This window comes from Pholcus phalangioides, unplaced genomic scaffold, assembly GCF_987345545.1.
Source record: "Pholcus phalangioides strain wild (caught in Gottingen) unplaced genomic scaffold, Ppha-v1.0 ptg000008l_1, whole genome shotgun sequence".
NCBI lineage: Eukaryota > Metazoa > Arthropoda > Arachnida > Araneae > Pholcidae > Pholcus > Pholcus phalangioides.
Window position 1 is genome coordinate 63,403,721 of NW_028301601.1, and position 27,815 is coordinate 63,431,535.

Consider the following 27,815-nt stretch of genomic DNA (forward strand, 5'->3'; position numbering starts at 1 on the left):
CTATTCACTATCCCCAATGTCGAACCCGCGGACCCTTTATGGGGGTGAACGAGAATCTTACCACTGCACCACTGGGACACAGGGACCCTACGCTGGTATATTTTTCGGGTCCCCAAGCTAAACTTTTCACGGGCCCTTCCACAGTGAATTTATAGCATTAAAAAAAATGACGTCAATTGCCCCGGATCCAGGGCTGTCTCAAGTGTATCATGGGCCTCCGGACCAAGTGATTTTTCTGAAGACTTCCCAGACTCGAAAATTCCAATCTCATTTTTGAGAGGCGCTCCCTTCTCTTGAGGCCATTGGGCCATGCCCGGGTGGGACCATGCGTTAAGACGGCACCACCATGGATTTCTGGCAACTGACAGAAGCTACGGTCTCAAGTTTATAACTATAAACTTTTCCAGACATACCTGGCTCATGTTGACTGAACCGTGGCCTCAATCAACGCGGTGGTATGTGAGGCTCTGCGTCACCATTGTGACGAAGCGCTGTATAGTTCGAGACTGCGCAGTTATTCGGGACCGTTTTATGATCAGACTGCCTGAACAGTCTGCGCAGTTTTCTACCACACGTGTTCTCCGTAAATAACGGAGGCCAGGACTGCACGGTTTTTCCTCAGAGGATGTCCGGAACACCCTTTACTCGACTTCTGGAGGAGACATCAGTTCGGTGAGAAATTTTTGCAGCAACAAGGGAATGAAAATATATCTCTCATGTTTATTTATAACTGGTGCGACATGTAAATGTGCTACACCGATTGAATGAAATAGAAATCAATCTTTTTTTTTGTGATCTCTTGTGAAAATTTGTAAAAGAGAATAATCGACAATATCGTGTTGCGTGCGTTAAAGCACGAGCCCCTCGTTATTGGAGACAATTTTTAAGACAATTCGTTTTCTTTGAGAATTTCGAGGAATTTCTTGGCCGTGTCCAGAGCCATTTCGTTGCGTTCGTGATCAGTGGGTTCCCTGTGATTAATTTTATCGAATTCTCTCAGCTTATCCCATACGACGTGAGTGACGTCGGCGTGGATCTTGGCGATCTCGTCGCACACGATATTCGCGTCGCACACGAATTCCTCCTCCTCCTCCCGCTCCAGCTGCTGGGCGATGTGCGACGAGAGGTCCTGGAAAGTCTTTTCTTTAACAGTCGATTCGTATCTTGTGGAGATCGGTCTGCGTTTCGTGCCGCTCCTGATCTGCATAATTTTACGGGATATGATCTCCAACGTTTGCTCTCCGATCTCGATCGCTTTGAATTTCTCGTTCATTAATTTCTTGGTGATCTTTTCAATTTCCTCCTCTATTTCCGACACTTCTTCCCTGATGTCAGTGATATCCTCAATTGCTGATAGTTCTTCAGTGACGTCAGCCGTGTCCTCGAGATCCCTCACTTCTTCTGTGATGTCAGTCGTATCCTCGAGATCTCTCACCTCCTCTGTGACGTCAGTCGTGTCCTCGAGATCTCTCACCTCTTCTGTGACGTCAGTCATGTCCTCGAGATCCCTCATCTCTTCTGTGACGTCAGTCATGTCCTCGAGATCTCTCACCTCTTCTACGATGTCAGTCGTGTCCTCGAGGTTTTTAATTTCTCCTCTGACATCAGTCCTGAGCTGGTGATCTATCATAGCTTCTTTCAAATTGATGAGGCCCTTGAAGTCTTTCTCTGCATCTCTGACAACAGACCTGACTTCGAGATCTCTCATTTTCTCAATGCTGTCAATAGCATCCTCGAGTACCTTCATTTCTTCACTGACCCCAGTCATGTCTCCGAGTTCTGTCACTTCCTCCCTGATAACAGTCTGATCCTCGAGGTCTCGCAGTACTTCTCTGATGACGGCCTGGTCCTCCAAGTCTTCTTGTACAGATTTACGGCTCTCATAGGACGTACCGGTTTCTGTTGTATCTGACTCTCTTCCGATCAAGGCTATCTCCCCCTGGATTTCTGCCAAATCCTGAGACGTCATGACGTCGGCTCCACTTTCCACTGGTTGCGGCACGTAACTGGCTTCGCCACTGGATATTCCTTCAGTCGTCGTGGAAGCCGTGAGTTCCTCGGATTTCAATTCTCCTCGTTCGAGGTCTTCGATTTTCCTTTCCATCTCTGCTATCTCTTCTTGGATCTCGGCCCAACCCTCCGAAGTCATCAAAGCACCGTCGTCTTTGTCTAGTGATTTCTCGAAGCCGTAATTGTCTGGGCTGTCTGCTCTGGTGCTTGTTGTCTCCGATTGGATTTCGATTTGAAAGCACGCTCGCATGTATTCCTCTATGGAGTTGATTAAATTGCACAGGACGTCCACAGCGGCGGGATCAGCAGTCATCGGACTGGTCGATGACGAGCGCACAAATCGCTTGGCAGACATCGTTTTCTGGATCAACTCTGTCCTAGTTTCGTCCCGCGATTTGGCTGTGATGGTTGATCTCGAACTGGTGGACAGCGTGTCAACCTGAAAAAGGAGAATAGGAAACTTTGAACCAAGTTGAAATTTGCCCATGCATTGATGCCAGCAGATGGATATTTCGATGCCAATGTGTAAGCAATTTGATGCAATGGATGAAGAATTTGATACCAATGAACAGGGGCAAAATTAGACGATCTGCTGCAGGCGGGGTAAGCACGCATATCAGCGCCTTTTTGTATTGTTGAAGAAGAGGTTAAGGGTTGAAATTTTCACCTTCTCTGGTCTGATACCCAGGGCACCAAACCAACCTGCCCCCCCCCCCCAAGTTGCGGCTCTGCCAATGGGGAATGAATTTTATGCAAAAGGATGAGGAATTTGATGCCACAGAGCAATCTCATCAGGAATATTGTTCTAAAGAAGTGTTTCCGAAACTTTTTATGCTTCAAGTACCCTTGGAAATGAGTCCGAGGCTTGTGTGTACCCTTTGCAGGTTTATGCGTACTCCCAGGGCCACAGGTAGATGCATGATCACGCTGCCCAAGTGTACATTTCGGCGTCCCCTTGTAATCGTGGGGGGGGGGGAGATACGGGGGAGGGAGCATGGAGCGCATTGCTCCCCCTCCCCCCAACGTCAAAGATAAAGCCGATTGATCTAATGTATTTGCTTATACAGGGTGGGCAAGAAGTCTGTAGAGAAACTTAAAAATGAATAAAAACCGGAAAAATAACCGAAATAGAAAACCGTTTGCAGGGTTAGTATCGCTAGGTCAAGGGAATTTGTTTGAAAGGAAAAATGAAAAACTCAAAAAACAGCCGATAGGTTGCGCTGGTAAGGGCGACTTCGGTATAAATATGCAAATGAGACAGTTATAAGAACTTGAGCACCTAATCCACAACCAGTTCAACGTTGTAAACCGTGTATGTGAACCTGCTGCACTCTGCCGTTGATGAATTTGTGACTCGCCTGCAATGTGTTATACCCTGTGGTTGTGGTCATGTGGAACACATACTGCTGTAATAAACGATTTGGAGGCATTCTGTTCGTTATTTGCGTATCTTTTCTTTGACTTGTATACGTCAGCACCACCTATCGGCTGTTTTTGAATTTTTTTTCATCGTAAAAAATTCCCGTGACCTAGCGATGCTAACCCCGCAAACCGTTTTATATTTCGGTTATTTTTCCGGTTTTTAGGAATTTTTAAAGTTTCTACGGACTTTTTGGCCACCCTGCATACGAATTGACATCATCATCATCCTCATGCCCTTCTCTCCAGAATTTCAAGTCTATCTCCGCCTTTCCTTGCAATTTTGAAGTTAAAGGGTGAAATTTGCTTCCCACACTGGTCTACTGCAAGCGGCATCAGACCCACCTGCCCCCCACCAGCTGTGACTCTGCGTACCCCACTCAAAGGCTTATAAGGAGTCATGGGCGGAGATACGGGGGGGGGGCGTGGGGGACATTGCCCCTCCCCAGCATCAAAGGTGAAGTTGACTGATCTAATGTATATATGCATATATGAATTGACATCATCATCATCGTGTCCCCCCCAGACTTCCAAGTCTATCTCCGCCTATGTAAGGAGTGCGCACCTCTTGAAATGCTTAGGAAACTTACATGCACCCAGAACACTCTCCTCTTTTAATAATTTGCGCGGAATTCTCCTTTTCGTGACTGTTGGCGTTCTTCGACCAATGTGTGGCCAGACGGATTGGAAGATCAGGAAAGAAGAAGGCTCCTCTTTTTTTACTTGGGGAGAAGGGGGGGGGGCTGGAAGTTCTTGGTCGTTCCATTCAACCAGCCTCGCACATTTAAAGAAATCAAAAAACAAAAACAACTAAAGAAATCCCAGCTCAAGGCTCAACCGAGCTATGTAGAGCCCACCACCCAAGGACTGATTGACTGGCCTCAGGGCCGGCTGGCAAGGTAGCAAGGACTCAATCGAGTTTTGGGGCTTATCTAGGAACCTACCGGAATCCGGTACGTTTCGTTCCTGGTACATTTCACCCTTGACCGTAAGAGTGACCAAGTAAGTGACTGACTTTGTAAGCGACCAAGTGATTGGGTGAGTGACCGTATGAGTAACCATATAAGTAGATGAGTAACCATATAAGTAGATGAGTAACCATATAAGTAGATGAGTGATCATGAAAGTGACCATATCAGTGATCAAGTTAGTGACTAAATACTACACTCACTTGGTCTTCATATGGTCACTCAACCACACACTTGGTCACTCATACAGTCACTTAGTTAGTCACTCCCCCACTCACTTCGAAACGGTCAGGGCAGGCGAAATGAACCGAGGAAGAAAGGCCGCGGGCGAAATTTCCGTAAACCGAGCCTATCACCCAAAGACCCCTGGCAGGTTTCATGGCGGGCAGCCAACAATGGTAAGGCAACGAGGGCTCAACTGAATACTGGGGGGGGGGGGGGGCTCATTTAGGAGCTCATCATCCAAACACCCATTGGCTTCAAGAATTTTACTCTTGTGAAGGGAAGAGCTGCGCTGTATAGGCACTTGTCATTAGGCAGCGCCCTGAAAAAAGGCGCAAATTAGGCAACTTCTCACAAGGTGGTTGAACTTTAAAAGCTGGGCCACGGGGCAGCTGTGTGTATTTGCATATATTTTTTATGTGTCTATTTATATACTTTGTATTTAATCGTTTCCGTGGCCCCGCCCAGTGATTTCGGGTTCCGAGAGATCTGGGGGAACAAAAAGAATTCGGAGGGACTCACTTCCGGCACAACTCAAATGATAGTAAATTACCTATGGCGATAAACCAGAGTTGTGCTCGGTTTGAAGGAATGGAAATGAAGGAGCCTCGAACATATGACGATCATTGTCAATAGTGGAGCTACCACACTAGTCGCTCATGATCAAATTTGTGACGTATTGGACCCAGCTATGGCCTCGGCTAAAGAGTGCACATGCTCACCCCTGATTGGCCCTTTCGGGATCCAGTTTCAGTGATGGAAATCGAAGTGCTGTCCGGTCTCCATATTCCAGCTTCAGATCTGTAGGTTTCATGCTCGTCCGATTCGTCTCCCGAAGATTCTCCGCTGTCCCTCTTTTCTGCAGCTGCTTTGATCTCGTCCAATGAAAAATATTTCGACGGCGTCGAATCGATTTCCGATCCCCTTCTCCGTCTTCCTGTGGGGGAATTTATGGCAACATTATATTATCATTATGCATAACATTGTATATGTGCACAGTCAAGTCGAATTATTATGACCAAATTGTACTTTCGACACACCAAATGCGGGTTCACGGAAAATTCACCGGCAGCAATTCACCACCATGAAAATTCACAGATCATCAAAGAAGGATTATCTGTGGCGTCGGTGCGCCATTTTTGTTTTTCTTCGTTCTCCTGAGTTTTATTTAGCGTGTTTATTTTTTTTGGACCAAGCACTGCGGCGTTTTCTTTATTTGTTCTAGATTGTGAGTCTATTATCTTTAGTTTGATTTCGTCACTGGATTTTTTAGGACTTCCATTTGCTATGGCGTCGATAGCCATCGCTATCATATGAAGCGGGAGAGTTCCAATTTCCTGCCCAATATATAATAATAATAAGAGAAAAGGAAAAGGGGCCTTTACAGGGGCGTAGCCAGAAATTTCGTTCGGGGGGGGGGGGGACCAAAGTGACAGAACAATGGAGTTAGCCATCTTTTTCCCTTTTTTCGGTCATTTTCTCACATTTCGGGGTGGGGGGAACCAGACCCCCAAGTCCCCCCTCCCGCTACGCCCTTGGGCCTTTAGCCATTTAAATGTACAAAACATGCCCCTTTGCTTCCATCATCAACACTCCTTAATTTTATGGCCACCCCTTCAAAGATTGCGTAATAGCCGCTCCGTATTCTTCTTTTCTCTCTCTCCCCCTAACTAATATAACTACTCCCCCTAATACCGAAACCTATCTCTTGACCATTGTATTGCCACCTGCAGGCAATCGACTTTATGACTTTATTTCATCTATTTACGCATCCCTTCCATGGGAAAATGTGTTGCTTCCCGTCTCTTCTTTTTTTTCCTTCTCCTTTTTGTGCAACCCCCCCCCCCACAGAGAAAAACGTCTTTCTCCCATATGCTTCGAAAGGTCGTAGGGAGTGAACCTGACCAATGATGTTAATTTTAATACTAATTTGTACCTACGTAATCCTCATCACCCAATAGAAGGATCTTTCTTTGAAACCGGACTCCCAATGGGAGAAAGTGGTACCCTTCAAACTTTACTTTTTGGAATTTTTGAAAAATTGAAGACAGATTGATGCAAGTTAAGAAAAAGGTCAAACATGAGCTTTTGAGCGATTGTTTTTGCAGACATCGAATGTAACTACCATCGGACGATGAGGATGGAGAAAAAGGTAGGAAAGAAGTTCTTACCACATTTTAAATTGTAATATGGGGATATGGGAAACATAAAATTAGCAAACTATTTAGGGCGATAAGGTAATTTAGCATTTAATGAGATTTTTCTCCTCTTTAACGTCAATAAATTCTAGCATCAAATTTCGGATTTATTACACCTGAGATTTAAATTTATACAATATATAATATTGTTTCTCACTATACTACTTGAAATTTTCATCAATAATTATTTGAATAATTGGATATTTGTGTGTAATGGAAATTGTTTCATGATTTTTTTTTTGTTTGATTAAATAATATTTAAATTTAACAGTAACATGATTCTTTCTTTCGTGAGTCATCATTTTTTTCTAAATGTGTATTGGACTGCTAAGAACCTGGGTTAAATCCACATAATTGCATACATATATATTCTTCCAGTGGTCCGATATAACACTTTGCTGGATTTGCAAGATTTTTTCTTATTGCTCTCAACTTCGTCGTGTATCTTTGGTCGACTTAAAATTTCATTTTCTCGCTCTCATTTCATTTTCATTGTACTTTCGCCAGGTTTGTGACCGTTGTTTTTTTTGATAATCAATTCCTTTGCCCACGTGCTCGTATAACAGAGAATAATTGGCTCTTTGTTTCCCGCCATTTTTCGTGTTTTTCCTGTTTCTTTGATATTAATTTCGTGAGTCTTTTGGGCATTAGCGTTAGCGAACTTTTTCCCCGGGTATTCTGAGTTTTTTTTTTCCATTTTGGGTCCTATTGTTTTAGTGTTAGTGGATAGTTAGCCAATACTAGTAAGTATAAATTTTACTTTGTACCTTAATACTTTTTTAGGGGTGTGTTTTATTCTTTACATACATATATATTTCTTCCCCGTAAATTTAGTGTTGAGTATTTTATTTTACTTAATTCTTTCGTTCGTTTACGTATATTTTGCACCGTAATGTAATTTACGTTATTTTAATTTCCTGTTAACGTTTTCTATTTTCCTATTTTTTAAATGTTATTATCTAGTTTTTAGAATAGTGATAGTACCTCGATTAGTGCTGTGTAGGGCTTGCGACGGGAGCTTTCCCTGATCTTGGGGATAGTAGCTGATAGTTTCAACTGTAAAGGGTGTTCGGGTAGGGCAAGGTTGGAACTTGAGGTCGAAGCGTTACGAAAGAGAGTTAGGGTTTTAGAGGGCCCGGTTATTTCGGAGCTACCTGTCGATGAAGAAGCAATCTCTACGAACAACGACAGTTTAGAGGGTGAATGGGTGGTCGTAGATGAGGTAGAGGTGGGGGGGGGGAATAGAGATAGGAGTTTAATCATCGGCGATTCTATGGTTAGGGAACTAGGGAGCAGAGTGTGTAGAGATTTTCGGGGTTTCGAGCGCTGTTGTCTTCCTGGGGGTGGGGGGGGGGGATTAGCAAACTAGTGAGTGAGCGAGTGAGAGAATAACCGGCGTAGCGATAGAGTAAGTCACCTAGTGAATGAGTGTGATAGTGAGCGACCCAGTGGTATACTGAGTGATTTAGTGCGTGACACAGAGTGGGCGACCTAGTCAGTAAGTAAACGACCTGGTGATTGAGTGTGTGTGACAGAGGGAGTGACTTGGTGAGTAAGTGAGTAAAGGAGTGAGCGACCTGGTGAGTAAGTGAGTAAAGGAGTGAGCGACCTGGTGAGAAAGTGATAAAATGAGTGTGATTTGGTTAAGGCCAGAAATATAGGGGGAATTAAAAATGGCGAATACCAAGGGCAGCAATCTTGGAGGGAAAATGACAAATTTTAGGAACAAAAATTGGAAACATGATTCTAATTCTAATTAATAATAAAGAAAACACTGTTATAGAGAGCTCATTCGATCATTCACTGACTTATTTGTTCAATCAACAACTCATCAGCTCACTTACTGGCTCATCAGCTCACTTACTGGCTCATCAGCTCACTTACTGGCTCATCAGCTCACTCACTGACTTATTTGCTCACTCATTTGTTCATTCGCTTGCGGACTGACACATTAGCTCACTCGCTGACTCGTTTTTCACTCAGTGACTCAATTACTTTTTCATTCACTCACTCGTTCACTTGCGCACCTATGTCGAACTGTTGCCGGTGAATCTTCCATTCGGTGAATTTTCCTAGCGGCTGAATTGCATGGAGGTGAATTGTTCTCAGTGAATTTTTCGGACGCGGGATAGATGAGGGTAATATTTGCTGGATTTGCTAATTTTAGACTAATTTTAGTCCCAGGGAAGGTCAGGTATGAAGGTGAGTAAGTTCACTGATGGGTTGTGTTCTGTTGCAATGGGCAGGTATTAATAGCCTCTCCTATAGGTCACCAAAATACTCAGCATTACTTACAGACACAAGAGGATAATTAATTACTAGTTGGTGAACTCCTAGCTGTTCCCGGTGGGAGTGGAGTTTCGGCAAGATGAAGCATCCTTACACGCGGCATGTCATAGTAATGGTGGTAGCCTTACATGCGGCAGATCAAACAAAAGCCTGATTTAATGCATAAAATACAGAAGTTCTTCATTGGCCAGTACACAGCCCCGATCTCAACCTTACTATCAATCTTTAGGGTATTGCGTTGAGAAGTTTATACAAATAATCGGCGATATTCTTCGGTAGAAGGTCCTTAGAGCTTCCATTGGGAGTTTTTGGTAAAATTTTGAGCCGCGGACAATGCAACACTCAATTTTTTCAGTGAAAACTGAACCAATAACGACCTTATTAGCAAAAATGAGCACAACTGACTAGCTTTCAAATATTAATTTGATGCAAATTTGACTTTGCCTAAACTTTTGCGTTGTATTTTTTTAATGCTATTTTTGTACATTTTGTCGTTATGTTGTCTATAAAGTGCATACAGTAGAACCTATCGATAACGGATACACATGGGACCAAAAATTTTGTCCGCTAACAGGGAGGTACTATATACAGCGGAACCTCGTTTATAAGAATTTCGGATTTATACGTTGTTTGTATTTGGTCGCAATTGGTTCCTATAAATTTTGATGTTAAAATGTGCGTATATGCTACTGTAAAGGTGGTACTCTGGCGGTTAAGCATAATCATTAATCGTCTCGATAAATATAAATTTGATTAAATTTATGTACATTCATCATTTTCACCGTCGATTTTGCATAATTCCCAAATAAAGTTGGAAAATCCGATTAATATGGAAAATTTTACAATCCTTTTCTTCTGTCTTCATTAAACCAATTCATTGTGTTTACCTGCCCATGATACTACCGGCATGTTTTGCAATAAAGATTAAATCAAATTAAAATAATGTGAAGGGGAGATAACATTCATAACAACATTATCAGTCTTGTAATGTTGGCTTTCTTCACACGTATTAACAAACAAAACCAACTTTGCCCTTTGAATTCCTAGACCATAGTTATGTTCAGTCAGATAAGTGATTAATCGACGATTCGTCATATTCACCAACATTTGTTTGGGATTAAACTTGATTTTAGTTGAATATGATAAATTCTCGATTAATGAATAAAAATTAATAAATTAATTTGGAAAAAAAAATTAGAGTATGCATGATTTTACTGTCCGCTATCGAAAGTGCCCGTTAACGGGGAGTGAAATACATTAAATTCCTATTTCATTTGACCGGGGATCAGAAAAGTGTCAGTTAACGAAAGCCGCCCGTTGGTAGCACACACTGAATAAACACTTTTCTTTTCAGGCATAATTGCATGTGACTCTCCAGAATTACACAGCTTTTGCCAAAAGTGCTCCATCCAATCTTGATCCTTCTGTTTATTTCATTAATGATTCCGTTGTCCATGGTAATTTCTTGCTCCAGGTATACATAGCTTGCTACTTCTGGTTGTGTGAGCAAGATTGTCCTCTTCAACGCAAAGGAGTTGAACATAACTTTAATCTTCTGAAAATTCATTTTCAAGCCCAATTTTCAATATATAAATTCAAAATATACTGACGTAAATCCTGGTAAATCTTACTTAAGTTCCCGATTGGCGGAAAAAAAAAAATGTGCTCTCCTCAGAAAGAATTCCAACTTCATAGATTAATAAATTATTCATATACAATCAACTCTCAAACTTTCGAACAATCGACACATTTTTCGAGTTAACATAACCGGCCAAGCTCTGTCGCTTACGCGGGTTACGAGCAGAAACATTCAGCGCTATTTGCTGAATGCTAGGTCAACTTTGGCAAAATTCGGCAAAAATGTTTTGAGCAAATTCTTCTTGCTCTCACCATCTTAGTTCTAGAATTATACGTGTTCAAGGAATGTACACTGCATGGAATTTACTCATGCACCATTATCAATAATGGTTCTTAACCTGGAGATCTGAGATACTTTGAGGTAAAAGCCAAGTGAAAGAAAAATCCAAGGAATTAAATCCATTTAATTAGTAGGAAAAGAGTTGTTCTTGTGGATGGGACAAATTGAGGGTCTTTAGACCAAAATCTTTAGTGGGCTCTCCCTCTCTCAATGCATGAAAGTTATTTGCAAATAGAAAATACTCAAAAACTACAAAACGATTTTAATGGCGTTTGTGGAAGACAGAAAATATCGATGGAAAACTCGCGAAACCAGTGAACTCATCGCCAAATTGGCGAACTTTAAATAAGCCCGAGTTAAGGATGATGATAGGAACGGAACCTGTTTTTAAGTCGGGGTATGACTGCATACAATGGAGCGACTTTTTTTTTTGTATCGTTTGCAATTAGGGGAAAAAACAGATATAAGGAAAAAAATCATAATGTAACCCGGAAGTAAGAGGGGAAAAAATATTCCCCCACACGGGCGTAAGCCCCGTTTACATGGGAAATGAAAAATCCAGTTTCCTTCCATCCGAAATAAGGAAAAATTGCAAAGGATTATGGGAAAGGTGGTATGCCTCCTCATGTGGTAAAGGTGGTCATGTACAAAAGGTGGTAAAATCCTCATAAGCCCCGTTCACATGTGCAAGATTAGGGGTCGCTTTGGTGATAATTACCGGCATGACATTTTTTCCCCCTCGTAGAAAAAGCCCATCTTTCTTGTGGTGGATTGGAGGTCGCCACCATCCTTCTTTCCCATAATCCTTTGCGCCGCGAAAACTACTATAAGCTCCATCGTCAGCCATCTTGAATCAATCACTTCCGTTCAACCTACGTAACCAGTGACAACTTCCTGAAAGAAGAGGAGGATTACCTTCATAAACTAAACGTCATGCGAATGGTTTGTAGCGAAAATCCCCGTTACCGGGAACTTCCCGGGATGTTTTATTGCACATGTGAACGGGGCTATAGATGTGACGGTGTAAATACTATTTCCTCCTTCTCTTTCCCTACGAGGGATAAAAGTCTCCAAACGGGTGCCAGGACTTCCAGTTTCTTGGTCCGCAATTCCCTGTGACCGAAGAGAAAAACTTTCCCTGTCCCTTCTCATGATGTGAGCAAGGCTACCATATTTTGGCGACTTCTGAATTCTTTTTGTTCCGTATTCGGGCTGATGCACGTATTTCCTAAGTAAACGGGTTGCGACCCTGGATTCCGTTAGAGAAATTGTTTGTCTTGAGGTGTACTATCACCCTTGTCATTTTAGAGATGAAGCGGCAACCTGCATAATTCTTACAGAAGAACAACGAGTGGGGTAATACAGCTAAAGCCCCTAGTCGTTAGTTTGAAATCAAGACTGGCGAGTACCAAATTCCAAAGACAATAGATTGATTACTTTTGAGCATCGATGCAATGTTCCGGATTGTATCCTTGATGTCCCAGTGGCTTTCGACGTTCCCGAAGGGTATGTCTTCTTCCAAATCTTCCACTAATAAGGAAAATAAAAAATAGATAAGATCGACTCGATTAACAAACACATCGCATAAATGTGATAAATCGCTTATTATACATACTAACTGGTTATTATGTATACTTACCACTCATCTTGGTAAATACCATAAATTTATCACTTTTACTGGTGAATATGCATAATACCCAATTATAGTTGGTAAATTTGATAAACATTAAAAAATTATTACTTTTACCAGTGATTATGCACAATACCCAAGCGTCGTTGGTAAATTTGATAAATACGATAAACATTATCACTGTTTTACCGGTGATTATTCATAACAACCAAGTGTTGTTGGTAAATTTGATAAGTACTTAAAATTTATCATCTTTATCTGTGATTTTGCGTAATAACCTAGTGTAATTCATGAGTTTAATGAATATGAAAACAATCCCAAACGAGTCTAGTATGTGTGATGAATATGATTGGACCCCGATATAATGACAACAGGTTTCAAGATAGTACCCCTATATAATGATAAAATACATGTATGAATTATCATGCACGTATAATATTTCGGTATCATATAAGTGCGATTTATCACTTTTACCAACGACGCAACGCTTGGGCACTGCATAATCGTTGGTAAAAGTGATTAATTTAGCACATTTTCTGGACCACTCATTTCTCAAACTCGCCACCCTGAGCAAAACTCTTCTCTTTCCCGCTTAGCCTCTACCCTTGTCTTCAAGTCACTCACCTGCTTGTAGATGTTCTTGAAGACGCTTTGGACCCCCCCCCCCCCGACCTGGTCCATCCTCTAGGCCACTCTGTTGATTAATCAATCCCATGCTTGCCCATTGTTTCGATCACTCACATGCTCTAGGTCACTCTTTCGGTCGCTCCCATGTTTGCAAACACTCTATGTCATTCTTTTGGTGCTGCATTGACCTGGTCCGTCGTTCTCTAGGTCACGCTTTTGCTCATCCACGCACTTGCACACTGTTTTGATCACACATTCACATTATTACACACGCTCTAGGTCGCTGTTTAGGGTTAGGTCACTCACATGCCTGCAAACTCTCTAGGTCACTTTCAATCACTCACATGCTTGCAAATGCGCGAATTCTAACTCAATTGACAAGTTGAAAAAATACGATAAACATATTGGAATTAATTCATCGAGAAGGTATCTATCCATACTTAGATGAGGCAACTATAATTTCTTTTATGGGCAGTGTATTTAGTGCTCTTCTTGGGTTGCCGTATTGTTGATATAGTTTGGATTAGTGGTTCCTAAACGGGAAAGGACGGGTGCATGGAGCCCCAGGGATCCACGGCATTTTTACTGGGAGTCCAAGGCCGAATTGTAGAATTATAAAATAAATTAGTGCTAAGTTGAAAAAAAAATAATTTAAATAAATTACTTAAAAAGAAAAATTTTAATTAAATTTAATCGCAAAAGCACAGCTGTATCGTTGGTAGACTGCAGAGTAGTGATGTTGTTGCGATTTGACGAAAATTGTACTTGTGGCGACACCTCTCGGTAGGGGGTATGAAACGCTCCTTCAGTTCTTTTGCAGATAAAATGCCCTCCATTTGTCGAGGATATTCTCGCTGAAGATGGCTGTAGTTTTTGCTGCTATAATGGGGGGGGGGGGGCATGACAGGCACCAAGATTTCTGGGGTCCACGACTAAATGTATTTGGAAACCATTGGTTTGGATGTATTTGACATCCATATCTCTTATCGGCTACCCCGTTGGACTCACTGCCCTTTCCTCTCCAGGTCAATCACAGACTTGAAAACTCTCTGGACCACTCCTTTGGTTACTCACTGAGCTGCTCCCTCGCTCTCTAGATCACTAACTGGCGTGGTCTCCTCTACCTACGAATTTTGCCACCGTGCTCCCGTTCTACTGATTGGCCAATAATTCCTCAAATTTGCCGCCCTGGGACACAGCCCGTTAAGCCCCCCCCCTTTTAAATACACTTCTGGACACCACTTGAAGCTACATGTAGCTCGATCTAACTGCCGAAATTGCAAGAAACCCCTTATGTGAACTGATTAACAAATCTTGGATTCTAACGCATAAGCTGAAAGCAAAACTTTTGCGATCACTTAAGTGACGGGCACCAAGCTCACATAGACCGGCTGGGAAACTCTGGAATGGAAGATTTATTCCCCACGCCCGAGTTGTCAGATGCTCGTCCACCACCATTAAGGCTACCGTCGGGTCCAAGGGTTCGATCTTGGGGAAGGACATGGATAACAAGATCTTTCCCTACCGAATATGAAGCGACCAAACCCGATTGGTAGTAAATTGATGTATTGTGATGTATGACCGGTGTTGGTGTGGGGTAAAGTTACCGCATGACTAACGCATTATTGTGTATGACTGAATTTTTTCCTTAAATTTATAAACTGAATTTGCCGTCTTTGTCACCAATATAGCCAAGAACCATTTAATGCATACATACTCAACTATGACCATGTATGGCCCTCGGAATCATCTGATGTGGCCAGTGACCTCAAATCTAATTTTGCAAGTATAAACTAAGCGACACATTACCAGATCACTTAAGTGACCCGCGCCTCATTTCTAGATCACTTTAGTGACCCGTGGTGCAGTTCCAAATCACTGAAGCGGCATATTTTCCAGATCATTAAAGTAACCCTTGGTGTAGTTCACCATCACTTAGTAACCCTTGGTGTAGTTTACCATCACTTAGTAACCCTTAGTTTTGTTCCACATCACTTAGTAACCATTGGTTTTGTTCCACATCACTTAGTAACCATTGGTTTTGTTCCACATCACTTAGTAACCATTGGTTTTGTTCCACATCACTTAGTAACCATTGGTTTTGTTCCACATCACTTAGTGGCCCGTGGCATATTTACAGATAACTTGTGATCCGCGGACCTGTTTCGGAGCACTTGAGTGGCCTGCGGCACGTTTACAGATCAATTGAGTGACTCTCGGCAAAGTTCGAGATTTCCCATGCGGCACGTGGCACATTTCCTTTTCACTTAAGGCACTTGCGACGGTGCTATTCCAGGTCACTCAAGTGACCCGCGACATTTTTTGAAATCAATGAATTGGCCCGAATTCTTTAAAAGCTTAATCACCCTCGATTTAATGGCCCTCAACTGCTTTAATGCAAATTTTCTGCTGCGTATATGAATAACATCGTGATTGGATATGACGTGGTTGAAGAATTTAACCTATCATTGAGGCACCCGGAAAAGAGGGCGGACTCAAACTTCTACATCTTTGAACAAGAAACTGGTTTTGCCCCTCCAAGTGACGTGTAATCGTTATAAAACCAGTACAGGTTGATGATTGGCTATAGCGATATTACTGACGACACACTTGAGGTCAAATATGACGGCTGAGTCAGCCTAGGGTTTCAAGGAGCCCTATGTTATGAAGGGCATGATGATCATCATCATCATTACTCACATCGTCTATCGCGGAACCTCTTGACGATTGCTGCGGCTTTCCCCACTTCTTCCTGTACTTTACTCCTCCTCTTCAAGCTGTTTTCGGCCATTTGACCTGAAAAAAAGAGAAACTTCCTTACAGTCTCATACATGCCAAATTCTTGCGAGACTTAAAAATAACCTCGGTCTGTCGCCAAGAGCGATTTGATGCCGTTATGAGACAGATTTTGAAGACATTTGACAGTTTAAGGCAAGTGTATGGCGAACTGGTGTATTTAGGGGGTGGTTTGATGGCAATGGAAGAGTTGAGCAATCTGATACCAATGGATGAACATTTCGATTCTAGTGGATGAACAGTTTGATGCTAATAGAGGAGCATTTTGATTCCAAGAGGATGAGCAATTTCATGCCAATAGACAGATATTTCGATGCCAATGGGGGAATAAATTTGATGCCAATGGAGGAGAAATTTGATGTCAATGAAGGAGCAATTTGATACCAACGGATAGACATTTCATATCAACATTTCGATGCCAATGGATGGGATATTTGGTGCCAATGGATGAACACTTTGATGCCAATTGATGAGCAATTCGATGCCGATGAATGAGCAATTTGATGCCAATGGATGCACACTTTGATGCAAATGGATAAACATGTCGATGCGATGCCAATAGAAGGGTATTCTTGTCTGGAAAATTGTTTAAAGCAGTGATTCGCTACATTCCATGATTCAAGAACTCTTTGGAAATGTACACGAGAGTACCCCCTCCTCTTCCCTGCAGAAGCGTACCCTTACTAATGCTTAGAAGGCGTGTGGCAACTCTTGCGTAGGGAACTTAAAGATGCCCAGAAATGCGTCGGAGGCTTGCGCAATTGCGCATCCTTTGAAATGTTTGGGAAGCTGCCTGCTCCTATGCATACGTAGGTGTCTTTCACACCTCCAGAAACACACAAGAAGTGTTTATACCCCGTGGAAATTAGTAGAACGATGTCCACAAACTTCATTATATACTATTCCCATTACAAATAAATGAATTTAAATATTTTTTCAATACTTTTCCGTTATTGCTGATCAATGTTGAGCGCCCCACCTAAACTACCTGGCCTTTCGAAATACGCGTACCACAGGTTAAAGACCACTGTCCTAAAAGCTGGCTAAAATTTTATATTCCCTGCTTACCCTTACCAAAACATCCACATACAAAATACTCAAAATTAGCATCAATTTGGCATAAAATTGCTCATCCACAAACAAGTGCCACAATACCCAAACGGCCTTACTGGGTCACTCACGCAAGCGGCCTCATATGAATAGACAAGACGAGTTGGGGGTTCAATCAATCAACGATTGGCTCTTGGATGCTACGCTATTTACAAAGGATGCGATAGTAGCTTAGTAGTAGTATACCCATTAAATGATCACAATAACAATTAATATTGTGACGGGACTTCGTGCCCGTTAAATTAACTGAAAAGCAAATTCATTGCCAGTAAAATTCACCGAAAAAAAAACCCATTGACAGGGAATTGACTGGAAAGAAAATTCACGGACAGGAAAATACCTCGGTTGGGAAATTCACCAAAAAAGAAAAGTCACTGACGGGAAAATTCACGGACGGGAAAATTCATTGGCAGAGAAATCCACCGAAAAGAAAAAAAATCGACAGGCAAATTCACAAAAAAAAAAAAAAAAAAAAAATCACCGACAGGAAAATTCACCGACAACAGTTCGTAACCGAAAGATCAAGTTAGCGAGCAAATGGAAAAAGCAGTAATGGGAGCGGGTGACTTAATGAAAACAAGCGAGCGAGCAAATGACCGAGTTAGTGAGTCAGTCAGCCAGTCAGAAAGCTCATTCATTGAATTGTAAACTCATCTGCTCACTTATATTTACTCGCTCAGTAACTTGCTCAAGTATCTACTTACTCACTCACTTGCTCACTCAATTTTTCCTTCGTGCAATTCAGGGCAGTAACTATAAATTGTGAGGGATGGGATAATTGTGAAACGTGATTTTGCCAACCCCCTCCCCCAGACTGTGAAATGCATTGATTTTATAATGATATTTAAGTTACCTCATAAAATTTGCAGCCCACCGAAGTGTTTGCTACCTGCGGCAATTGCCCACTTTGTTTCCCCCCCCCCTCCAGTACGACCCTGGTTTGATTGCTCGTTCAATTTCTCACTCGATTGCTCGCCTATTTGTTCGATTAGTCACTATACTAAGTTGCTTATTCACTTGAAGCTCAATTTCTCAATTACTTGCTCACTCCAAGCTCAATTTCTTACTCACATGCTGGCTCACCCTTACTCAATTTCTTACATACATGCTCGCTCATTCTTGCTCTTCTTCTCGCTTACTTGCTCGCTCAATTATTTAATATGTCTCACCTACGTGCACTCTCACTTCACTCAATTTCTCGCTCGCTTGCTCGCTCATTGCTCATTTCCTCACTTACTTGCTCGCTCACTCAAATTCTTGGCTCGCACTCAAAAACTCTCGGTTACCCACTCACTTAACCATTCTCTCACTCACTCGCTGGATCTTTCGGTGACGAACTGGTGTCGGTGAATTTTCCGTCAGAAGTGACACATTGATTATGAAAGCGTCACACTCATGGAATTCCATATTCTTCGGTACAGTGGAAAGAGAAACAAAAGAAAATAACGCTCACGGTAGTCCCTGTCCCAAAGCTTCTGGTACTGAAGGAACCTCTTCTCAGCGAGCCTACGCCTGGTGTTCCGCTCTTCCTCGCGGATCCTCTTCTCTTCCTCTATAAACATCTGGTTCTGTCTCCGCAGGTTGTACCAGAAATTCGCTATCTGCGTTATGTAAGGAAGAAAGCCTCAAATGAGATTCTACTTCAGTAAGCACCAAGGGCTCAAAAAGAATTTTGAATGCATAGGCAGTGCCTGTTCCTCGTAAGAGGTCATTCAAGCATTACGTCAGCATCGGGGGGGGGGGGGGGGTTCGGATTTGCTGACTTTTGATAACAAGGGGGGAGGGGGGGTTTGAAGGTTGCTTACGTCATCAACCACCCCTTTTTGAAGATATGAAATATTCTAAGCTGCTGACGAAATTTTGCTGACGGGAGGGGGAGGGGGGGGGGGTCAAAAATGGCTGAAAATCTGCTTACGTAATACTTAAATGGCCCCTAATTTCGGGTCTTGGGAAAATATGGGTTTTTGGCATACACCGAGGGAGACCACTATACCAGCTATACCCGTATTTCCCGACATGCCGGGAAATTTTAGTCACCGATTCTTAAATATTTTTATTCTAAACATCTATTGAATTGGTCGAATGCATTCCGTGATCTTTGTCGAATCCCGCTTTTCCCGGCATGCTGGGAAAGGACCAGACCCCAACATTCAAAATGCTGGTGTCAGTCGAGTCCCATAAATTCGTAAATAGTCTAAAAATTCATAAAACTAAAAGGAATTGATACATTTTAATGTGATTTGAGGAAAAGTTATTCTTGCGCAAGGGATTTTTTATTATTTTTTTTAAAAACAGAAAAAAGTGTAGTTCAATTTTTTGTCGATAGGGGACACTAAACGAAAGCAAATCAGCGGAAATATGCAAATCAGAATCCTATAAAATGCAGGGCGTACGATTAACAGTTAATTTCTAAATTTTCATTGCTCTAAATCCCGCTTATAACGTTCCAAGGATTTGTAAATTCCTTGTAGCAATTCGAAAACGTGGATTTTCTTTCTTTGACTATTTTTCGAGGAAAATTTCCCAAGTATTTTTCTATACTTACCTTATTTTTATTTCCACACCAATTATTATAATCTGCCATCACCGAAACAGTGGATTCAGTGAGTGCGGCCAATTTTCAGCCAGTTTTCGGACACCTAATATCGTAACACTTAGTAACATATTATTTTCTCCATTTAATTAATTTAATTATGAATGTCTTTATAATGAATATTTTATTCATTTTTAATGCTTTTTTGCCCGTCTATTTCGACCATTTTTAGTGCCCGAACTTCCGGGCTCTACTGATAACGGTAACGGAAGCTCTGTCTTTTTTCCAACAAGAACCAGAGTGGCGCGGCGCGGTAAGGTGATGAAAAGTCTACCTCCGTAAAAGATGTCATCAGGTCCCAGGTTCGAATCGGGGAGAAGAATGTAGATAACCAGAAATTTTCCCTAACGAACTTGAGGCAATCAGACTGCAGAGGCCTTCTATCTCTAGGTGGTGATGCCTGGAATCCGCCTACCTCCGCTGCATTCGCAGCTGATGTCTGCATTCGAGAAGAGGATGTCTACGTCGGATTCAGGCGCAGCTGAAGATATCTGCCTTCACTCCATTCTAATATGAATTTTTCTGGCTCTGCTCCATTCGCAGCAGGTGTCTACCTTCGTTCTAAGTCAGCTGAACATGTCTGCCTCCACTCTATTTTAATCTGAAGATGCCAAACTCCACTCCATTCGAATATGAAGGTTTCTATCTCTGATCCATTCGGAGTTGAAGGTGTCTGCCTTCGCTCCGGCGCGGATCCAGAGGAAGCGACAGCCCTCCCAAGAGCCGAATAATATGGGAAAATTTGTCTGTCCCGTTAATTGGGGCGACAAACGAGAAATTACACACTTATCCCATAACGGCACACTATCCTGGATCCACTCTCTCCCATTCATAATAATTCTTGGCAGGATTTGCTCAGCACGACCCAACCCACACGGGTTGGGTAACGCTTACATCCCGGAAGGGACAGAGTCGTGTCTGGTCTGACAGGATTTTCTCAGAATGTACTTTCAGAAAACTACTTACCCTTCTCTGATGCTCTTGGTATTTGCCTATTTTTCTGTTCATCAGGTTTCTGTGGTCTTTGGAGGTCCCGTCAAGCCAATCCGATACATCCCGATAGTTGAATGGATGACTCTGGACGCGAAACAGAAGGAGATGTATTAGAAGAATAAGGAGTGTGCGTGTGTGTATGATATATATATATATATATATATATATATATATATATATATATATATATATATATATGAGTGTTTTTTTTTGGCGATTCTGCGTAACCATGTGTCTGTGGAGCATTGCACGAAACGCTCTATCACTATTGCACAATTTACTAGCATTTCAAAGTCCGTATTGCAGACTCGCAACAGAATGTTACGGAGGTTGCGGTTTGGGATAAAGGTTCGTTCGAAAGAACGCGTGGGTTAGTAGATGCTGCCATCTGTTATCCAAATTCACCATTGTTAAATGTGATGTGAGTCATCTGATGTGGTTCGCGACCGCAAACCTTTTTTTGGAAAAGTATACCAAACGGCACATTTACATATCACTTGCGTGTGACCCACAGCACATTGAAATATCACTTAAGTGACTTGCGGCGCTGATCCAGATCAACTGAGTGGCTCGTGGAACATTTGAAGATCACCAAAGCATCCCGCATCATATTTCCGGATCATTTGAATGACCCACGGCAAATTTACAGAGCATTTAAGTGACACACGCCCCACCACACATTTAGATCACTTAAGTGACACACGCCCCGACACACATTTAGATCACTTAAGTGGCCCGCGGCAAATTTACAGATCTCTTAATTGACCTGCAGAAGTGTTCCACATCAATTAAGTAAAATGAATCGCTGTTCCAGAACACTTAAGTGATCCTTGGCAGAGCTCCGAGCATTTAAGGACCCCCTAGCACATTTACAGATCAGTCAAGTTACCCACGGCACATTTACAGATAATTCAAGTGGCCTGCGGCACATTTACAGATCACTTAAGAGACCTGCAGAAGTGTCATCATCACTTAAGTGACCTCTATCGCTGTTATAGATCACTCAATTAAGTGGCCCACGACTCGTTTTCAAACTATTGAAGTGGCCCACAGGGGTGCTAAAGATTGAGCACCCCTGCCGTAGGTGTTTTATCGCTAATGCCGCCATACTACTAGCGTCCGTTCGTCAATGTTACCAAACTTGGAGAATACGTATCTATTCAAAATGTCGCCAATCTAAATTCGGGTGATTGTTCCTATGATTTGGGTTCAAAAACGAAATTGTTTTTTTTCCCCCTCAAATAGACCGAATTGCATAAATAATGAAAAACCAGTGATAACTCGTTGACCATTGTCAGTCTGACCACGATTTCTTCCAGCATGGCCCGGTCTTCACCTGCTTATATCTCTTCATTTAAGACAAAGCAGCGGGGCGTGATCTGGTTAGGAGGAGGCCTGACCTTATAATGTTAATGTAAATACCATATTAAGACCATGATAACTATATAATAAAGACTTATCGTGATAAGCGATACTTCCGTGTACTGTCGCCATTGAGACGATAAACTACATGAAGAGGTGATTCACGCATCCGGATATTTTGCTAAAGAGAGGTGCGAAGCCAGAGCGATTAATTGTGAAGGTTCGTACGATTAACGCGTAAAATGTACAGAGTAGTCACAAACTACCTTTGCCGATACAGAGCCGATAGCTTTGCCCGAGCCATTCATAGATTTTTGCGGCCAGTTGGGGGGCTCGGCTATATCGGGAAAGTTATTTTATGACCACCCTGTACGTGTCCTAAACAGGTAAGCTCTCATCATGTCATGCCATCTATTATCCGAATCGGAAGTGAATGGACGCGTTCGTGTGTTGTAAGTTGATTAGGCACAGGAGAGACACTCACTTCGAACACACTCCGCTGATGTAAGAGCCACCTGATGTCGGAATCCTCGAGTACTCGCTCGCGTTCGGGTGGCAAACGACCATACTGGTCTTTTTCCATCTCTTCGGCCAACTTCACTTTCATCCTGAGAGTCTCTTCATAGATCTAACAACAGACAGAAGAATCACAGAGTTCAATGCTTATACAATACTAAATCGCACGTGCACATGTATGGTGTGCATCAGGGGCGTCTCGAGCTTACCAGCCGCCCAGGGGCAAAGTTTCGCGTGCCGCCCCTGCAAACGACCTGGTGGGAGACTGACAAGACTTCAGCTTTGGGGACCTTGAAATAAACATAATTTTTCTAGAAAAAAGCCGCACACTATTGTTTACCGAGAAAATGTTCGTGACCGTACGCCCCGCTTTTGAAGAAAATGGCCCGTTTTTTAAGGAGGCTGTTCTGCTTTTTGGCACAGAATTATTTCACCGCTCTCGCTCATTGCCAGACAATTCAATCCACAAAACAACATTGATTGGTAAACCATCATTACTTATACTTCCAGGGCCTTGTCTGTTCCCTCAAGTTTTTTCAACAATTGTCAGACTATGGCTCAAAAGCGTGATGTAAGGTGAATTTTTACTATTAAAAATGTATTAAAAAAGTTCATGTCCGACGAAAATTCAAGCTGCCACCCGGGTGCACCGCATCCCTTGCACTCTCGCTCAAGCCGCCCCTGGTATGCGTGACGGGAGCACGGAACCAAAAACAAAACTGACCTGATTCCCCTTGAGCCTGTCGACTTCGATGCCCCAATAGCGGTACAGGCTCCGCCTGAACTTGTTGTAGTCGGCCAGGTTGCAACGGACTCGGCCGTCGCGACTCACGAGTCCCTTGCGTACGAGATCTTTGAACCTCGGCATGTGAGAGAAGAACCTGCGCAGGCTCGGATCCGTCAGAGCGTTGTACTCGCGCTGCAGTGGTTCGCAGTACAGGTTCTCGTCCGTCCGGTTGAAATCGTTGATGCGATAGCGGTTACTGGGCTGAATTCACAAAAAAAAAAAGAAAGAAAAACAGACGCATTAGTAGAGCCAGGATATTATGCAAATGCATAACTGCATATATAATTGTATGTTCTAGCACTTTTTACAGTTACTGCCAAATAAATGAATAAAAATCACCAAAATTTTACACTGGTGAAATAAATTAAGAGAATTTGCATATTTTATCGAATTTCATGAAAAGAACTGAACTGAATGTAAAACCACTGCTTCTAGACAAAAATGAAAATCTTGTACGTCAAATACGTAAGCGTACACGTGTGTGTAGGTGGAGCCAGTAGAGAAACAGGCTTTATAAGCGCGCGTAAGTTAACACGCATTTCGTTCGCTTGCACACCTCGGCGAATTTCTTGGTGTTAATTTCAAATTGTAACAGTAAAAATGAGTAACCACCAACGTTTAAATGATGGAATGAGGTGGCGAATTGTGGGGAGGCTAGAAGCAGGCCAATCTCAAGTCCAGATTTGTAGAGAGTTCAATTTGACGCCCAGCGTCGTGTGTAACTTATGGAAACAGTTCCAGGATACCGGATCCATCGATAGAAAACCTGGGCAAGGTCGTCCAAGAGCCACGACGGCCAGAGAAGATCGCCATTTGTCGATTATAGCGAGGCGTAACAGGAGTGCTACAGCTTCTCAGCTCTCTCGTGACTTGTATGCAGCCACAGGAACCCGTGTATCAGGGGTGACTGTTTTCAAAAAGACTTCATGAGAGAGGGTTGTTTGCAAGAAGAACTGCTGTTTGCGTCCCGCTCACTTCTACGGACAGGAGAATCCGTTTATCATGGTGCATAGAGATTGGAGTATGGATCAATGGGCGACCGTTCTCTTCACTGATGAGTCCCGGTTCAGCCTGAGCACCGATTCTCGCCGTACGTTCATATGGAGAGAACCAGGAACCCGCTACCTACCCTCCAATGTCCGCGAAATCGACCATTATGTCGGAGCAGGAGGTTTAATGGTCTGGGCAGGCATCATGTTGGATGGCCGCACACCTCTCCATGTCTTTGAAAGAGGCACTGTGACTGGTGTGAGGTAAAGGGATGAGGTCTTGGAGCCCTATGTTCGCCTTTTCAGGGGTGCAGTTGGCCCTGAGTTCATTTTAATGGACGATAACGTGAGGCCTCATAGAGCTCTTCTGCTCGATGATTTTTTAGACACTGAGGATATTCGCCGGATGGATTGGCCAGCCAGATCTCCAGACCTTAACCCTATAGAGCATGTCTGGGACGCTCTGGGGAGGGCAATTGCAACTCCCCTCCGGGAACCATCCAGGGAATGAAAACAGCGTTGCTGAACGAGTGGGACCAATTGCCACAGGAAATGATAAACTGCCTTATTTCAAGTATGAAATCACGCTGCGAGACCTGTATATCTGTAAGAGGGGACCATACCCCCTATTAACCCATTTTTTTGTTTATTCTGCAACCGCTGTTTCATACCTTCCGACTCCAACAGTGCTACGCACGATCATGCGTGTGTATTACAATTATTGAATGATTATTTGTTTTGTATTGTATCAATGTATGTACACATCAAATTTCATTAAAATCGGCACAGTAGTTCTAGAGATAATCGACCAAGTCTGCAAATTCTCTTAATTTCTTACACCAGTGTAGAATAAGTGTATGTTTTTAGCATTTTCGGCATTTTTTCCATTAATCGCGTTGTACTAATGTGTTTGCAAGATTATATATATTTCTATCTTTTCATTCTTCAAATTAAATTAAATATTTCTTTATTTTTTTTAATAATAATATTTCAACATTGAGTTCAATAGCAAGTTCATTTTATCACAAGACATACGTTTAGACATTTTAAAATACATATTTTTGCATTTCTAATTGCAAGTTTTCTTCATTTTTTGCGTATATTTTTCAGTTTTACTACTCATTTTTCTTTTCTCTTAGGGAATACTTCAGTGCTTTTAACATGCATTTCTTTTTCATTTTTGTGCACATTTTTTTATGAATATTTTTCTTTTTGTACATACATTTCTTTCTTGTATATAAATATTTTTCATTTTTACATTATATTTCTACATTTTTAAATGCACGTTTTTTTTCATTTTTTATAGCATGTTTCGTTATTTTTAAAAGCATATTTCGACATATTTAAATGCATATTTTTCCATTTTTTGGTTCTTTCAAATGCATATTTTCTTTCATTTTTAGTGCCATACCAATTATTAGATTGATTTGTTTTCGCGCATATTTTGTGATTTCTTGCCATATCTCGGCATTTTAAAATACAGATTTCATCTTATTTTTTTGGTGTTATTTTTCAGCGTTTTTATAGTGCATATTTTCTACTTTTTTTAGCGCATATAATCCGGGTTCTACTAGCACCTCTTAGAGATAGAATGCCTCTGCACGGGTTGCCATAAACGTCATTCAGACTACCTAGCAAGTTTGCCACATTTTGAAACACAGCATCCTATTTCGTTTCTTCTTATTTTGGCGTAGAATCTTTCTGATTGGCTAACAAATACCGCATAGTGATTGGATGTGGGGAATAGAAATCGCCAATTCTGAGCCAGATCATTTCTTTTCCTCGCAACGATGATACTGGCACGAGCAGGGAATTTTTTTTCCCTGAATATTCTGAGGGGAAATGGACTACTTACTGACACCACAAGCAGACTGCGGAGGCCTTCTATCTCTAGGAGGTGCTGGTTCTGCACATCAGATTACCGCTTGGGCAGGCAAATGTATGATCAAGGACACAACACGGTTCGCAAGAATTTATGTATATCAAGGGATGCTCAACCTTTTCAAGGGCGGGCCACTTCATTGGTAAGAAAAACGAGTCACGGGCCAAATAATTAAGTGATTTGGGAGAGTGATGCAGTTCCCTTAAGTGATTTGTAAATGCGGGCCGCTTGAATGATCTGTAAATGTTCTGCGAGCCACTCAAAGTGATTGATGAATATGTTGCAGAACAATTTTATGTGATCCGTAAATATATCTCGGGGTCACTTGAGTGATATGGAACAACGTCGTAGAGCACTTAAGTAATCTGTAAATGTGTGACAGGTCACTCAAATGATTCGTAAATATATCTCGGGTTATTTGAGTACCATATAATAGCGTCGCAGGGCAATGAAGTGATTTATAAATGTGCCGCGGATCACTCAAGTGATCTGTCAATATGCCGCAAGTCACTTAACAGGTCAGATTAAATCTAATCTAGGTTGAATTTGATAAATTCTTGGTTTATGACAAAACGAAATAATAAATTAGAATTTGCCTGATTTTACCGTCCGCTTTCGGGGACAGTAAAACCAGGACCCCTCTGATTCAGCTCCCGGAATACCAAACCCGCATATAACCCGCCTTTTGGCTTGTGGGTCTAACAGGGTTCCATGTCTTGGACAGCATTTTAAGCCATCGATTTGTTAAGTCAAAAAATTGACTCAATATAATTATAGTATTTTTATTTCGTTTTGCGGACCCTAAAATGTTGCAGCCCGGAGCGGCTGCACTCTTAGCACCTGCTCAAGTCTGGCCCTAGATGTAGCCTCCAACATCGATTCAATCTATAAGCATGGTTCGACATAAAAAAACAAACCGAACTGCTCTATGGTACTACACCAATATACTGTAACGTAACTTGTGGCCATTTGGTTACTGATTATCAAAATACACATCAATTGACATTTCCGTTGCATATGGAGGTAATAAGAAAGTTTGCTGCTCACCCTGTGTCCTAGACGCGATATCGTCAGTTCGATCTCTCCTTTCGGAAACGTGCGCATGGGCAGCTTCGTGTCATCGTGCATGCGGGACCAGAACGGCAGCCCGTGATCCGGGACGTTCCTATTCGGTAGCTTGACCGGTATCTGCGTCGGATAAGGTTTCTTCGGCAGAGTCAGTCCGCTCCAAGCCATGATTACCTATCAGGAAGAGATGCTTTTTTAAGGGAAATAGATTTCTCAGTTATAGATGCCCAATAAAAGGCACGTTCTACGTCATTAATCTAGTTAGGCAAGAACGGGTATTGACATTCCATCACCCACAGATGGTCAGCGTAATGACCTGCTCAATCATCTTGTGATGACCTGGATTTTTTTCTCTTTTCAGCTGGAGGAAAGAAACGACAGAAAACGAAAAGAAGTTTTTTTTATAGATATCACCAAGAAGCGCGAGAGGTGATGAGT

The 27,815-nt window shown here is 42.2% G+C and overlaps 1 protein-coding gene across 1 annotated transcript; it reads right to left on the reverse strand.

The window, feature by feature from the left end:
* Nucleotides 1-701: 701 nt before the first annotated feature.
* On the reverse strand, nt 702-27,545 carry LOC149084742 (uncharacterized). Its single transcript, XM_089235524.1, has 9 exons — nt 27,357-27,545; nt 23,376-23,639; nt 22,620-22,763; nt 20,747-20,857; nt 18,641-18,788; nt 15,982-16,077; nt 12,462-12,554; nt 5,342-5,556; nt 702-2,449 (listed from the first exon to the last, which is right to left on the reverse strand). The coding sequence occupies exons 1-9, from the start codon at nt 27,543-27,545 to the stop codon at nt 884-886; spliced, it is 2,826 nt and encodes a 941-aa protein (XP_089091650.1). The 3' UTR covers nt 702-883.
* Between the last annotated feature and the right edge of the window lie 270 nt (nt 27,546-27,815).